The sequence below is a fragment of the Somniosus microcephalus genome, chromosome 19 (genome assembly GCF_052327205.1).
Source record: "Somniosus microcephalus isolate GS21.2 chromosome 19, FLI_Smic_1.0, whole genome shotgun sequence".
In the NCBI taxonomy this organism is placed as follows: Eukaryota; Metazoa; Chordata; class Chondrichthyes; order Squaliformes; family Somniosidae; genus Somniosus; species Somniosus microcephalus.
In genome coordinates, this window is record NC_141005.1 from 55,074,947 (window position 1) to 55,089,735 (window position 14,789).

At 44.8% G+C, this 14,789-nt stretch overlaps 1 protein-coding gene and 1 long non-coding RNA gene across 12 annotated transcripts in view; one reads left to right on the plus strand and one right to left on the minus strand.

Moving 5' to 3' along the window:
- Positions 1-14,789, plus strand: part of srrm4 (serine/arginine repetitive matrix 4) — a 361,375-nt gene that overhangs the window by 290,961 nt on the left and 55,625 nt on the right. For 2 of the 3 annotated variants that reach the window (XM_085961798.1, XM_085961800.1), the window contains exon 3: positions 12,829-12,912. In XM_085961798.1, coding sequence (XP_085817924.1) covers positions 12,829-12,912 — 84 coding nt within the window. The remainder of the gene's footprint in view (positions 1-12,828; positions 12,913-14,789) is intronic. The other variant, XM_085961799.1, reaches the window with a different exon arrangement.
- LOC147104445 (uncharacterized) overlaps positions 1-14,789 on the minus strand; it is a 185,212-nt gene that overhangs the window by 99,309 nt on the left and 71,114 nt on the right. For 8 of the 9 annotated variants that reach the window (XR_015072343.1, XR_015072336.1, XR_015072341.1 and 5 more), the window contains one exon: positions 8,705-8,777. This is a non-coding gene — a long non-coding RNA (uncharacterized LOC147104445). Of the gene's footprint in view, positions 1-8,191; positions 8,263-8,704; positions 8,778-14,789 lie in introns of all 9 variants that reach the window. The other variant, XR_015072340.1, reaches the window with a different exon arrangement.

Below are 14,789 nucleotides of genomic sequence, written 5' to 3' on the forward strand. Positions count from 1 at the left end.
CTACCTGTTTATTATTTATATGCCTATAGAAGACTTTTGGATTCCCTTTTATGTTAGCTGCCGGTCTAGTCTCTTGGCCCCTCTTATTTCCTTTTTCACTTCCCCGCTGAACTTTCCATATTCAGCCTGGTTCTCACTTGTATTCTCAAACTGACATCTGTCATACACCCCTTTTTCTGCTTTATCACTCTCTATCTCTTTCATCATCCAGGGAGCTCCAGCTTTGGTTGCCCTACCTTTCCCCTTCATGGGAATGTACTTCAACTGTACCGGAACCAGCTCCTCTTTAAAGGCAGCCCATTGTTCCATTACAGTTTTGCCTGCCAATCTTTGATTCTAGTTTAGCCGGGCCAGATCCGTTCTCAACCCACTGAAAGTGGCCCTCCTCCAATTAAGTATTTTTACTGTAGATTGCTCCTTGTTCTTTTCTGTAGCTAATCTAAGCCTTGCAACAACAACAACAACAACTTGTATTTATATAGCGCCTTTAACGTAAAAAAGTCCCAAGACGCTGCACAGGAGTATTTTAAGACAAAAGATTTGACACCAAGCCACATAAGGAAAAACTAGGGCAGGTGACCAAAAGCTTGGTCAAAGAGGTAGGTTTTAAGGAGCATCTTAAAGGAGGAAAGAGAGGTAGTGAGGTGGATAGGTTTAGGCAGGGAATTCCAGAGCTTAGAGCCCAGGCAACAGAAGATACGGCCACCAAAGGTTGAGCAATTATAATCAGGGATCCTCAAGAGGGCAGAATTAGAGGAGCGCAGATATCTCGGGGGGTTGTGGGGCTGAAGGAGATTACAGAGATAGGAAGGGGCAAGGCCATGGAGGGATTTGAAAAATTATGGTACTGTGATCACTGTTTCCTAAATGTCCCTGACTGACACTTGCTCCACTTGTCCCACCTCATTCCCCAGAATCAGATCCAGCAATGCTTCCTTCCCCGTTGGGCCGGAAACATACTGATCAAGAAAGTTCTCCTGAACACACTTCAGAAATTCTTCCCCCTCTCTGCCCTTTATACTATTACTATCCCAGTCTATATTAAGATAATTGAAGTCCCCCATTATCACTTCTCTATAGTTTTGCACGTCTCTGTAATTTCCCTGCAAATTTGGTCCTCTATGTCCTTCCCACTAGTTGGTGGCCTATAGAATACACCTAGTAGTGTAATGGCACCTCTATTGTTTCTTAACTCTAACCAAATAGATTCTGTCCTTGACCCCTCCAGGACACCCTCTCTCTCCAGCACTATAATATTCTCCTTAATCGATACTGACACCCCACCTCCTCTCTTTCCTTCCCTATCTTTCCTGAACACCTTATATCCAGGAATATTTAGTACCCAATCCTGCCCTTTTTTGAGCCACGTCTCTGTTATCGCCACAGCATCATATTCCCATGTGGCTATTTACACCTGCAGTTCACCAACCTATTTACCATGCTTTGTGCGTTTCCACACATGCACGGTAAACCTCTCTTAGACCTTCTTGTATTCTCGCTTAGTCTGACCCCACCTAATACCTTACTATTTCTTCCTCTAGTGCTATCTGTCTCTTGCTGATACTGTCTGCTGTTCATAAATGGTGCATGTTCTGAGAAGATGAGGGCAGAGACAAACTTAGACTATCGGACCCCCTGAAAATCAATACAGCTGTTCATAGAGGAGATGCTACGTCGAGTTCAGCAAACTAAAACGTACAGAATGAGCAGAAGTTGGAAAGCACGTGTCCTCTATAGGCATCCATAACACACTGGATGCTGGTGCAGCCATTCTGACTTGAAGTTGATAGATACTAAAGTTTCCTACTTTTGCTTTAGACATATTCAAAATGCAATCATTCTGAACTGGTACTGCAATATTTTCATATATTGGCTGGGTCAATGAACATAAAAGTAGTTGATGATTGTATTTCATTGGTTGTATCACTGCTTTGTGACTACAGTCTGGACATCTGATCTGTTTGCCCAGCTACTACACCCTACAATCATGTGTATTCAACCACTTGTGCATAAATTCACACCACACACTAGATTAAAACCCCTTCTGGTATTGTATCTTTAATTAACCCTAGACCCTAGATCATAACAATCCTTGTGTATTCGCTCAATCTGCCAACTGTTAGGCCAACCATTTTGTCATAGAATCACAGTGCAGCAGCAATTTTGACAGACTGAATCAAAGGTTTAAAACATCACAGCAGCGCTGCATTCGAATACTGTACTCTCTCCTTGTTGAGTCTGTGTTTCCAAATGTAGTTATGCTGAATAACTGGACACAGACTACAGAAATAATTAAATAGGTCTTTAGTAATTGAGGGTCAGGGCTGAACTGGAATACACTTTGCTCCACAGGGTTTATATACCGGTGTGGTCACCACCGGTACTACAATGTACAAGAGCCATCAAAAAGTAGTCCATCACCTTAAGGTATCCTCTTAAGGTGGTACAGGTTACATACACTACAATTCCTCCCCTTTTAGCTTAACAGTGTACACCCCAATTTAAACATTACATGGATAACATATATACAACTTTCACACAAAACTGTTCAAAGATTCAGTCTCTGAGGAGGCCTCCTGATCCGGGCCGGATAACGCCTTTCAGGGGTCTCTGGTTCTCATTGCTGGGGTGACTCATCCATTTGATCTCCTATGGATTGAACATCATCATGTACGTTCGAGTCTGAGGTAGATGCTACAGGCTCAATAACGTCTTCAACTGGTGTCTCTGCCGTAGACATGGGGTCGACCCTTGTTCTCGATTCCACAAGTTGGTCAGCATGACGTCGTATTACGTTCTCTCCAACGTCTACCGTGTACATCAAGGGTCCTTGTCGGGCACGAATTGTTCCGGATTGCCATTTATCATTCCTATAGTCCCTTGCCAACACTGGTTGTCCTATTTCGAAACTCCGAGTGGCCTTGTTATTTACGTGCTGGAATTGCTTGTTTTCGACTTCCCTACGCACATTGGGTTTTAACAAATCCAACCAGGACCGCAACCTCCTGTTATAGAACATTATGGCAGGGCTTTGATTTGTCACTGCATGCGTGGCGTTTCGATATGCCATCAGGAAATTGTCCACCTTGTGTTGTAGTGGAATATGGTCTTCGCTCATGGCCTTTATCGCCTTTTTGAACGTTTGTACAAATCTCTCGGCCAACCCATTTGTAGCCGGATGATATGGGGCAGATGTATAGTGTTTCACCCCATTCTTTTTCATGAATTTCTGGAATTCTTCTGACACGAACTGTGGTCCGTTGTCTGAACATATTTGTTCCGGCAACCCATTCCTTGCAAATATGGTTCTTAGAACTGCGATCGTCTTTTCCGAGGTAGTGGTCGACATCTTAATCACTTCTGACCATTTAGAATGTGCGTCTACTGCTATCAAAAACATGGAATCCATGAATGGACCTGCAAAGTCGATATGCACACGTTGCCATGGGGTTGAAGGCCATTCCCACGGATGCAGCGGTGCAATTGGAGGTGCGTTTTGAACTTTTTGGCACCCTGAGCAGCTTTTAGTCAGATCCTCTATTTGTTTGTCGATACCTGGCCACCACACATAAGCCCTAGCAAGGCTTTTCATCTTGACTCCCCCCAGATGACCTTCATGCAATTCCTTCAGAACTCTCTCCCTTAATTTAGGAGGAATAATCACCCTTGTTCCATACATCAATGTTCCTTGACAGACGGACAGCTGTTCTCGTCTGGCTGAGAATGCTGGTAACAGTGGGTCGCCATGTGCTGGCCATCCCTTCACTGTCAAGTCGTAGACCCGAGACAGTGTCGGGTCGTTTCGGGTCTCTCTCTCAATACCCGCATTGGTGACTGGTAAGCATTCGATGATGGTCGAGTGAAATATCTCGACAGGGTCAACTGCCGGTGCCTCTTCCGCTGTAGATAGTGGCAGGCGCGACAGCCCATCAGCATTACCATGTTGCTTTGTACCTTTGAATTCGATATCATATTGATGTGCCCCTAGGAAAAGGGACCATCTCTGAAGCCTTTGCGCCGTCATAACCGGAACACCCTTCTTAAGGTTAAAAATGGAAACCAACGGCTGGTGATCTGTCAGCAGCGTAAACTTTTGGCCTTGCAGGTAATGGTTAAATTTCTTAACTCCCCACACGAGGCTGAGAGCCTCCCTATCTATCTGAGCATAGTTGCGCTCTGCGGAGGTCAATGATCTGGATGCGAACGCGACTGGCCTTTCCAAGCCATTTGGAAACTTATGTGAGAGCACTGCCCCGATACCATATGGAGAAGCATCACAAGCTAAGCGAATAGGCAGCGTTGGGTTAAAGTGAGCCAACACTTCCTTAGAGGTGATCAGTGCCTTGCTTTTTTGAAAAGCCCGCTTACAATCATCGCTCCACTTCCATGGTATTCCCATTTGCAAAAGAGTGTTCAGCGGGTGTAACACCGTGGATAAATTTGGAAGAAACTTGTGGTAATAGTTAATCAACCCAAGGAACGACCTCAACTGGGATACATTTTCCGGAGCGGGAGCTTTCACAACAGCTTCGATCTTGTCAGGTGACTTATGGAGCCCCTCCTGGTCAATGACGTGGCCGCAGTACGAGATTCGCTTTTGAAAGAACTCACATTTCTGGCGATTAACTCTGAGCCCATATTCTTTCAATCTGGTGAGCACCTGCTCCAAATTCGCGAGGTGATCCTTATCATCATCTCCTGTAATCAGAATGTCGTCCAGGTAGCATTGTGTGCCTGGAATTCCCTGCAATACCTGCTCCATGGCCCTTTGCCAAATCGCTGGAGCCGATGCCACTCCAAAAACCAGTCTATTATACCGATATAAGCCCTTATGTGTGTTGATCGTGAGATACTGGCGTGACGCTTCATCAACTTCCATCTGTAGGTACGCCTGCGCCAGGTCTATCTTTGTGAAGTGTTTCCCGCCAGACAGCGAAGCGAAGATATCTTCAATCCGCGGAAGCGGATATTGCACCGTGTGAAGAACCGGATTAAGAGTGATCTTGAAATCGCCACAGATGCGAACCTTCCCAGGTTCCCCCGGCTTGTTGCTCAACGAACACTTCATGACAGGAACAATGGGTGTGGCCCATTCGCTCCAGTCCACCTTTGACAGTACTCCTGAACATTCTAGCCCTTCCAGCTCTGTTTCCACAGCAGGTCGTATCGCATAAGGTACCGGTCTGGCTTTGAAAAATTTTGGGTTTGCATGTTCTTCAACCTTGATGTTTGCCATAATTCCTTTCAGTGTTCCCAGTCCCTGTTGGAACACCTCCTTAGCATCGTCCAATATTTTGGACAGTCGTTTAGGTTTGACATCGTCCTCTTTACAGGAATCTACAGTCAGTGCTTGTATGGAATGCCAGTCCACATTTATTCTCCGGATCCATTCCCGTCCCAGTAGTGGTGGACCTCCATCAGGTAACACATACAAGTCCATTTCCTGACTTTCTTTACCATTGTAGACCACATTTACTTTTATCTTTCCGATGGGGTATACTATTTGCCCCGTGTATGTTTTCAATACAATCTCCATATCCCTCAGGGGAATGTGCGAGAATAACCTTTTGTAATCTTGCTTATTCATGACCGTCAATGCCGATCCAGTGTCCAATTCCATCTTCACTTGGACTCCTGCTATCCGAAGCATGACCCAGATAGTTTGGTGGTCTGCTGTGTTACCCACATTGTGTATTTTTAGACAACCCAGTTCCTTACTGCTGGAGTCTGAATCCATCTTCTGTTCATCCGAACTGTTCTCTGTCACCTTGTGTACTTTTTTGTACTTCTCCTGCGGCGACTTTTTGCTGCTGGTCTTCTTTCCTGACCGGCATACTCTCGCTATGTGACCAAGTTTGCCACATTGCCTGCATTCTTTATCTTTGAACCAGCACTGGTTCTGGTCATGCGTTGTCCTTCCGCAATGATAGCACTTTACTGCGCCCAATGCCATTTCATTGGTGCTGAATTCCAATGGCCTTTGCTGTATCTCTGCAGCGCCTCGTGCTGCTGCCTCATGCGATGCTGCAATGCTGAAAGCTTTGTCCAGCGTAAGATCCTTTTCCTCTAGCAGTCGCTTCTGGGTTCCTTCCCTTAGGAGCCCACACACAAACTTATCTCTCGGTGCGTCTGCTAGTCCTGTACCGAACTGACAGTACTTTGATAACTTGCGCAGTTCGATTAAGAATTCAGCGTTGCTTTCCTCTTTAAGTTGAATTCTTTTGTAGAATTTAAATCGTTCCGCTATCAGCAGCGGCGTGGGGTTTAAATGCTCTTGCAGGATAGTAACAATATCCGCGAAACTCTTTCCTACCGGTTTATCTGGTGTTACAAGGTTCCTTAATAACCCGTACGTCTTCGCACCCATCGAGTTTAATAGGGTTAGTGCTTTCTTATCCTCCGGTACCTCATTCGTTGTACAGTAAACTTCAACGCGTTCCACATAAGTGGCCCAATCTTCCACATCGCTATCAAAAGCAGTGATGTTACCCGTTTTTGGCATCCTTGTTGAGTTTCCTTTCCTTCGGATATGATTATTATTATTTTTTCAAAATGGCGGCTTTCCGCGCTTGGCGGCTTCCCACGCTTGGCGGCTTTTCCCGCGCTTGGCGGCTTTTCCCGCACTTGTCTTCTTCCCCCGCCAACTCAAAATGGCGATTACCGCGCTGTTGCCGTTCTCGCCTCCCAGCGGTCCTTTATTTTCCCCTACGCTGCTGCTCTTGTTCCCCGCCGCTCCCGCGGTCCTTGTGGACATAAACGCTTTTCTGGCTGCTGCGCGTCTCTGCCCCGATTGCAGTCCGGCCCCTGACACCGGCTGCGGGCGTGTTCTCCGCCCTTTTCGTCGTTTCCCTCCCCTTCTCTTACTGACAACTCGGCCGACTTCCCCCCCGTGCCGCTCGATCGGGCTTACCCGCCGCTGTCGTCGAAGGGATGTTCACTGATGTTTGACTTCGTGGCCAGAAACCAACCCGGGTTCCCGATGGCCTCCCGTGCTATGCAGTGCCCAGCAGGATGTTGAGGGTGGATGTCCTTGATCGACGCCCGTTTCAGAGGCGAAGCTTCCTTTGATGCAACTGCCGCTAGGTAAGATCAGACTCGTCGCCACTGTTGAGTCTGTGTTTCCAAATGTAGTTATGCTGAATAACTGGACACAGACTACAGAAATAATTAAATAGGTCTTTAGTAATTGAGGGTCAGGGCTGAACTGGAATACACTTTGCTCCACAGGGTTTATATACCGGTGTGGTCACCACCGGTACTACAATGTACAGGAGCCATCAAAAAGTAGTCCATCACCTTAAGGTATCCTCTTAAGGTGGTACAGGTTACATACACTACACTCCTTAATTCAGAAAGGGACTTTTTGTGGGACTCTTGAGATATTAGTCTGGAAATTGCTGTTGTTGATATTAGCAGATATAAACTATAAATATGCCTAGAAGGAAATCTTTATCAGCTTCTAATTATATTGACAAGTCTCATTTTCTATTTCCATACAATTCAGCTGTTGACCGTACTGTTTGTTTACAATTATTTACTTTAATCCTTAATTTAAACCATTTGCTACCTTATCGAGGCAGTATCACTTGCTATAAATGATGAGTTTCACAATAAAGCTTTTGTTTGCTGGGTCATTATCACCTAAACGTATTTTTCAGGTGAATTGCTGTAAGTGCGATTGCAGCCACGCTCTATTCTGATAACACTGAAATGGTCGGGGGCTTCCCGCGGGTGCAAGCCCCCGACCTACACTTACCTAGCGCGCCGGCAGTTGACCTCTTGGCCTGCGTGGAATTCCTCTCCGAGGCCTGTCCCAGAGGCCGGCGCGCTATGCTGGCGTGTCCCAGGGGCGTAGTTAGTGCGATGCGTCCCCTGGGATCACGTGAGCAACAGGCAGCCAATCGGAGCAGGGAATGCTCCATTCATAAGTCTTGACAGATAGACCTGTCAAAACGTATAAATGCTGAGGCTGTAAAACTGTACTTTACCTTCAAATAATTTTTTTTTTTAAATCACACTTTGTAAATAAACTATAAACGACATTAAATAACTATTTTAAACAAAAATTTAAATAAAAAAAAAAATTATTTAAAAAAAAAACGGGGCTAAAAATAAACTTCTTGCTTTAAAGTATTTAAAAGTAAAAAACCTGTGGAAAAAATGTTTTAATTTTAAATAATTGACCACTTACCTTTGAAAATGAAGTCCCTACGGCTGCTTTTTACATTTCTAAAATGTACAGACTTACCCGCACGTTAAAACCTGTAAAAAAAAAGGAAGTTCAACACGCACGCGCAGACTCCCGCGCGCACGCGCTCGACCTCGGAACCCCTTGGTTCAGAGGATCGGAAGTGCCAGTTTCCCGCGCATGCGTAGTGCATGCAAGATTCCGGCACTTCCATCGGGTCCACGCGTGAGTACTCCGTCCGTACTCACGTGTTGGGACCCGAATTTCTGGGATGTTTTCACTGTTGAGGAACAGCTTCGGAATAGCAAGTCACTTTGTGAGTTCGAATGGAGCAGACCTTTTAGTTGCAGGATCTGGTGGAACAGATGGGTCCTGACAGCAGAACATTATGATTATTGGCAAATTTAAATTTATAAAACAAAATTATCATAATAGAGTATAGCACTCTGAGCTGCCGGATGGTGAAGAATAGTCCACAGGGACACGTCCAGTTTCCACTGTTCGCTGCTGCCTTACCGAGAGCAGTTGGTTCCACAACTCATTCTCTTCTGCGATGCAGATTGTTATCTGTAGTCTCACGAAGAATGTCCTATAAAGAGAACACAGTTCGACTGTAATTGATATACATTAGTGTGCTTGTATTTCATTTTCTAAATATTAATTCAAGTTGTTTTTTGTTTTAAAAAAAAGCAGAAAAATAATTTATGGCTGAAACATTTGACTAAAGTAATTGTCAATTCAAATATTTGACAATTCTCAATTTAATTCTCAGTGGAAATCTTTGACTAGCATCTGCACCAATCTGAATCATCTTATAGGCACAGATGTCAACACTGGGAACATGTCCGTAGTGAGATTTATCCAATCAAACAGAGTGAGCATTACAAGCCTACTCTAGATAATCTCTCAGTTTCTCCCCTAAACAGATCCCATGTCCCTTATAATCAGGAGTTTACCTTCACTGCCCAATATCCCATTATACAATAGCCTGAACTGGGGCCATATCAATAAAACCCTAAGTTAAATGAGCTGGATACTATCCTCTCACACATGCTTCCAGTTGTGTTTCCCTTGTCTTCTGAAAGGTGGATGAATTCACCCTTTAGTAAGAAGAGGCCAAATGTAAAAGAACAAATTCATTTATTTTATAATTGTTAACAACTGACATTTATATAACACCTTTAACATAGTAAAACATCCCAAACAGCTTCACAGGAGCGTTATTAAAAAAAATGACACCAAGTCACATAAGGAGATATTAGGACAGCTGACTAAAAGCTTGGTCATAGAGGTAGGTTTTAAGGAGCACCCTAAAAGAGGAGAGTGAGTTAGAGAGGCGGAGAGGTTTAGGGAGGGAATTCCAGAGCTTAGGGCCTTGACAGCTGAAGGCACGGCCGCCAATTGTGGAGCGATTAAAATCGGGGATACACAAGAGGCCAGAATTGGAGAAGTGCAAAGATCTCAGAGAATTCGGGCTGGAGGAGGTTACAGACATAGGGAGAGGTGAGGCCATGGAGTGATTTGAAAACAAGGTTGAGAATTTTAAAGTTGCGGCATTGTAGATCAGCGAGACAAAAAGAAAATACTGCAGATGCTGGAAATCTGAAATAAAAACATAAAATGCTGGAGATACTCAGCAGGTCAGGCAGCATCTGTGAAGAGAGAAACAGAGTTAACGTTTCAGGTCGATGACCTTTCGTCAGAACTGGAAAAAAGCAGGAAATGATCAGTGAGCCCAGGGGTCATGGGTGAACGGGACTTGGAGCGAGTTAGGATACGGGCAGCAGAATTTTGTATGAGCTCAGATTTATGCTGGGTGGAAGATGGGAGGCCAGCTAGCAGGGCATTGATTGCAATAATCAAGTCTAGAGGTAACAAAGGCATTGATTAGGGTTTCAGCAGCAGATAAGCTGAGGCAGGGGTAGAGTCGGGCAATATTACAGAGGTGGAGGTAGGTGGTCTTGGTGATGGAGCGGATTTGTGGTCGGAAACTCAGCTTGGGGTCAAATAGGACACCAAGGCTGCAAATGGTTTGGTTCAGCCTCAGACAGTTGCCAAGGGGGAGGGATGGAGTTGGTGGCTAGGGAATGGAGTTGGTAACGGGGACCAAAGACAATGGCTTTGGTCTTTCCAATATTTAACTGGAAGAAATTTCTACTCATTCGGTACTGGATGTCGAACAAGCAGTGTGACAAATCAGAGACAGTGGAGGGGTTGAGAGAGGTAGTGGTAAGGTAGAGCTGGGTTAACTGAACATACAGAGAAATATTTATGGTAAATTTCACCTCACCTTGAATTAATTTTAGTAAACCTCCTCATAACAGGCAAACTAGCAAACCGTACCACACGGTCTGTATCAGACTAAATATTCACTTTTTCTGGTCAGCCCTTTCTCGGAATCTGACCAGCTCTATCTTAAGGAAAAAGATTTGTCTGTCTCTCTCATCAGATCTTCTGGAATCCTCAGATTGTGTGTTTCTTGTCCCTAGCTGGACAGGATGTCAGCAGTTTGACCTCTGACTCCCTTTCTGGGGATGACTAATAGGGCTACCAATCAAACGAGCTAGCCCTCTCTGCTGGACATGGGTCCCAACCAGACAACCTCAAGCTGTGTATAGATGAATTCAGCCAATCTCAGCATCTTGTGTGAATTCTTACTGGAGATATTCGGATTATGATAACAATCCACCTATTGTCCCAAACCATTGAGGATAACAGTTTTGATGGCTGGCTCATTAACTTCCGGGAGAGTTCATTAACGTATCTATCCCCCCTTTGTTCCAATGGTACCCTGATCCTCACATGGCAGAATGGTCAGAAATCCCAATTTAAGAATGAGATATGTCAAAATAGGTCATGTTTTAAGCCAAAATAAATGAGTTTCCAAGCTTTACTTACTAGGTCTTAAGGAGCGTCTTAAAACAGGAGAGGTTTAGGAAGGGAATTTCAGAATTTAGAGCTAAATGGCTGAAGGCACGGCTGGCAATGGTGGGCGAGGGAAATGGGGATGTACCAGATGCCAGAACTGGAGGAACACAGAATTCTTGGAGGGTTGTAGGGCTGGAGGAGGTGACGGAAACACCAGCCAAGTGCCACTTGTTAGCAGTCACAATCAATCATTTTGGCTAAAAATGATGTAGCCTATCCCTGATGCATACAGTTAGCTCATCTCAAGCTAGAGCAGCAGTTAGGGGGTGCTACAATTGACACTAGGGTTCCCGCTCCCGATCACTAACCAGTAACCTCTGCTGAAAGTGCATGCGTGTGGGCTGCGGGTGAGGACAGGATTGAGCTCAGCTGTGATGCCCCTCACAACCTACAGCCTACCAACACTAACTACCAAGGCTCACACATGAATAATGACCATTTGGGCAACAAACCAAAGGGTGGCCTGTGCCTGTGGGACTGATCTCCAGCAAGGAGTTATTCTATTCAGCAGTGGATGGGAGGGGAGAAACTGCTGGAGAAACATTACAAAAAACATAGCCTGTTTTGCACATATCATTTTTTTTGTCCTTCACAAATTACAGTATCATCTAAATTCCTGTTTTCAATTGCTTCAAGAATTAGAAGTATAATAGAACTGATAATGCGGTGTAAAGCAGCTGAAGTGCCGCAGCAATTCGGGCGCTGGAGGACCGTCCTGACAGGAGTGGAAGCCTGAGGCCTACTCTGCTCCCGGTATACACTGCACGTGACTGCATGATGGAGGCTCATTAAAGCCACAGATTTTATGTTAATTAAAGGTCCTCCCCCTCGTGCATCCGGTGCACCCGAGCAGAGCAAATTGGTGCTTCAGGGGAGGCCTCCAAGAACATGGAATCTTTTCCTCCTGGGTGGCCCTCAGCTTCTAATTGGCCAACTTTTATTCACTTACCTTTGCTTGGCCACCAAAAGCCGACCCTTAACAGGAGTTAATGGGTCGTGATATTGGCCTTGGGCGGTAGAGCAAAACGGGCGATAGCGAATCACCAGCCCATTTTATAAACCGCCTGATTTTCTTTTGGAAATTAAAATCGGGGCGCGGTGTCAAATGGGATGCTGATTTGCCATCGCCCATTTTTCGCACCTTCCAGGGGTCCACTTACAATTTGTAATACTTCTCCTGCAGGGATTATCTTTATGAGCCAGGGTGCAGCCAGGTGGAGTCAATACCCCTGGATTATCCAGACTCCATTTTTTTCTGATCAGCTAAATTTGAAAAAGTGAGGAGCGCATCTCTGAGCATGCCGGAGCCTCCGGTCGTCTTTCCATCTTCTACTTGTTTATCACCTAATATTTTATGTTGACTGTCTAAAGCTTTCTAAACACCGCAGCTCATTAATGTTCATTGGGCACAGAGCAAGCACCTCACAGGGCTCGCAATGTGTTTCATTTTCGCACAAAAGGAGATTCGAGTGGCTGGAGAGATTGCATTACTTCAAATGTGTTGCTACGCCTGAGCTTAGGAGCATTGAAATGTATATTACTGTGGGAAAAAAAAACCTTGTGGTCCTTCTGCTTATTCCCAAAGGAAAACCCAGCCATATTATGTTCTATCTGTCTGTGTCTCTATTTAAGGAACAGCGTCAAAGTGATTCTTAAAATATCAGTAAACTGCAGGGTTATTCCTTGCTGATTTCTCTTTCATTTTTTTTTAGCAGATCTTGTGATTCAGCTCACTCTCCGCCACCTCCATCAAAAAGGAAGAAGAAGAAGAAGAAGTCGGATCACAAGCGAAGACGGTGTGTGTTTTTATTTCAGATATGTGCTGCTTTCTGTAACAAGCTACCTCGGTAAACGTTAAGATTCTCTGTACAGTCGATGCTGTCTCTATACATGATATACAATGTAGCAGGATGGACTATACTGAGGAAAGACACCATGCACACCACTGTCTTCCTGCAGCCCATCTATACCATACACTGCCTGTACCTGTACATCACATTGCCCATACCCTGTACATCACATTGTCTATACCCTGTACATCACATTGTCTATACCCTGTACATCACACTGTCTGTACCCTGTACATCACACTGTCTGTACCCTGTACATCACACTATCTGTAACCTGTACATCACACTGACTGTGCCCTGTACATCACACTGTCTGTACCCTGTACATCACACTATCTGTACCCTGTACATCACACTGTCTGTACCCTGTACATCACACTGTCTGTACCCTGTACATCACACTGACTGTACCCTGTACATCACACTGACTGTACCCTGTACATCACACTGACTGTACCCTGTACATCACACTGACTGTACCCTGTACATCACACTGTCTGTACCCTGTACATCACACTGTGCCCTGTACATCACACTGACTGTACCCTGTACATCACACTGACTGTACATCACACTATCTGTACCCTGTACATCACACTGACTGTACCCTGTACATCACACTGACTGTACCCTGTACATCACACTGACTGTACCCTGTACATCACACTGACTGTGCCCTGTACATCACACTGTCTGTACCCTGTACATCACACTGTCTATACCCTGTACATCACACTGACTGTACCCTGTACATCACACTGACTGTGCCCTGTACATCACACTGACTGTACCCTGTACATCACACTGACTGTACCCTGTACATCACACTGACTGTGCCCTGTACATCACACTGTCTGTACCCTGTACATCACACTGTCTGTACCCTGTACATCACACTGACTGTACCCTGTACATCACACTGTCTGTACCCTGTACATCACACTATCTGTACCCTGTACATCACACTGTCTGTACCCTGTACATCACACTGTCTGTACCCTGTACATCACACTGACTGTACCCTGTACATCACACTATCTGTACCCTGTACATCACACTATCTGTACTCTGTACATCACACTGACTGTACCCTGTACATCTCACTGTCTATACCTTGTACTTCTCACTGTCTGTACCCTGTACATCACGCTATTTATACCCTGTACATCACACTATTTATACCCTGTACATCACACTATCTGTACCCTGTACATCACACTGACTGTACCCTGTACATCTCACTGTCTATACCCTGTACTTCTCACTGTCTGTACCCTGTACATCACACTGTCTGTACCCTGTACATCACACTGTCTGTACCCTGTACATCACACTGTCTGTACCCTGTACATCACACTGACTGTACCCTGTACATCACAATATCTGTACCCTGTACATCACACTATTTATACCCTGTACATCACACTGTCTATACCCTGTACATCACACTGTCTATACCCTGTACATCACACTGTCTGTACCCTGTACAAGTTAGTGTTACAGTGGAGATGGGAGAACTCTGTGCAGAATTTCAGGGCCATTATATATACCAGTACATCGCACACTGTCTATATCCAATATTTTATATAATGTCTATACCTCGTACATCTAGTACAGATTTGTAAAGGGCATGTTGTATTTGACTAATCTGATTGAATTGTTTGATAAAATCAGAGTGTGTAGATAAAAGGAATGTGGTGGATGCTACAGGACATGGATTTTTAGAAGAGTTTGAAAATTAAGGCATACAGTATTAACGGGAATGCAGCTATGCGGAGAGATGTCTCAGCGACAGAGAGCAGAGAATAGAGGTAAATGTGTAG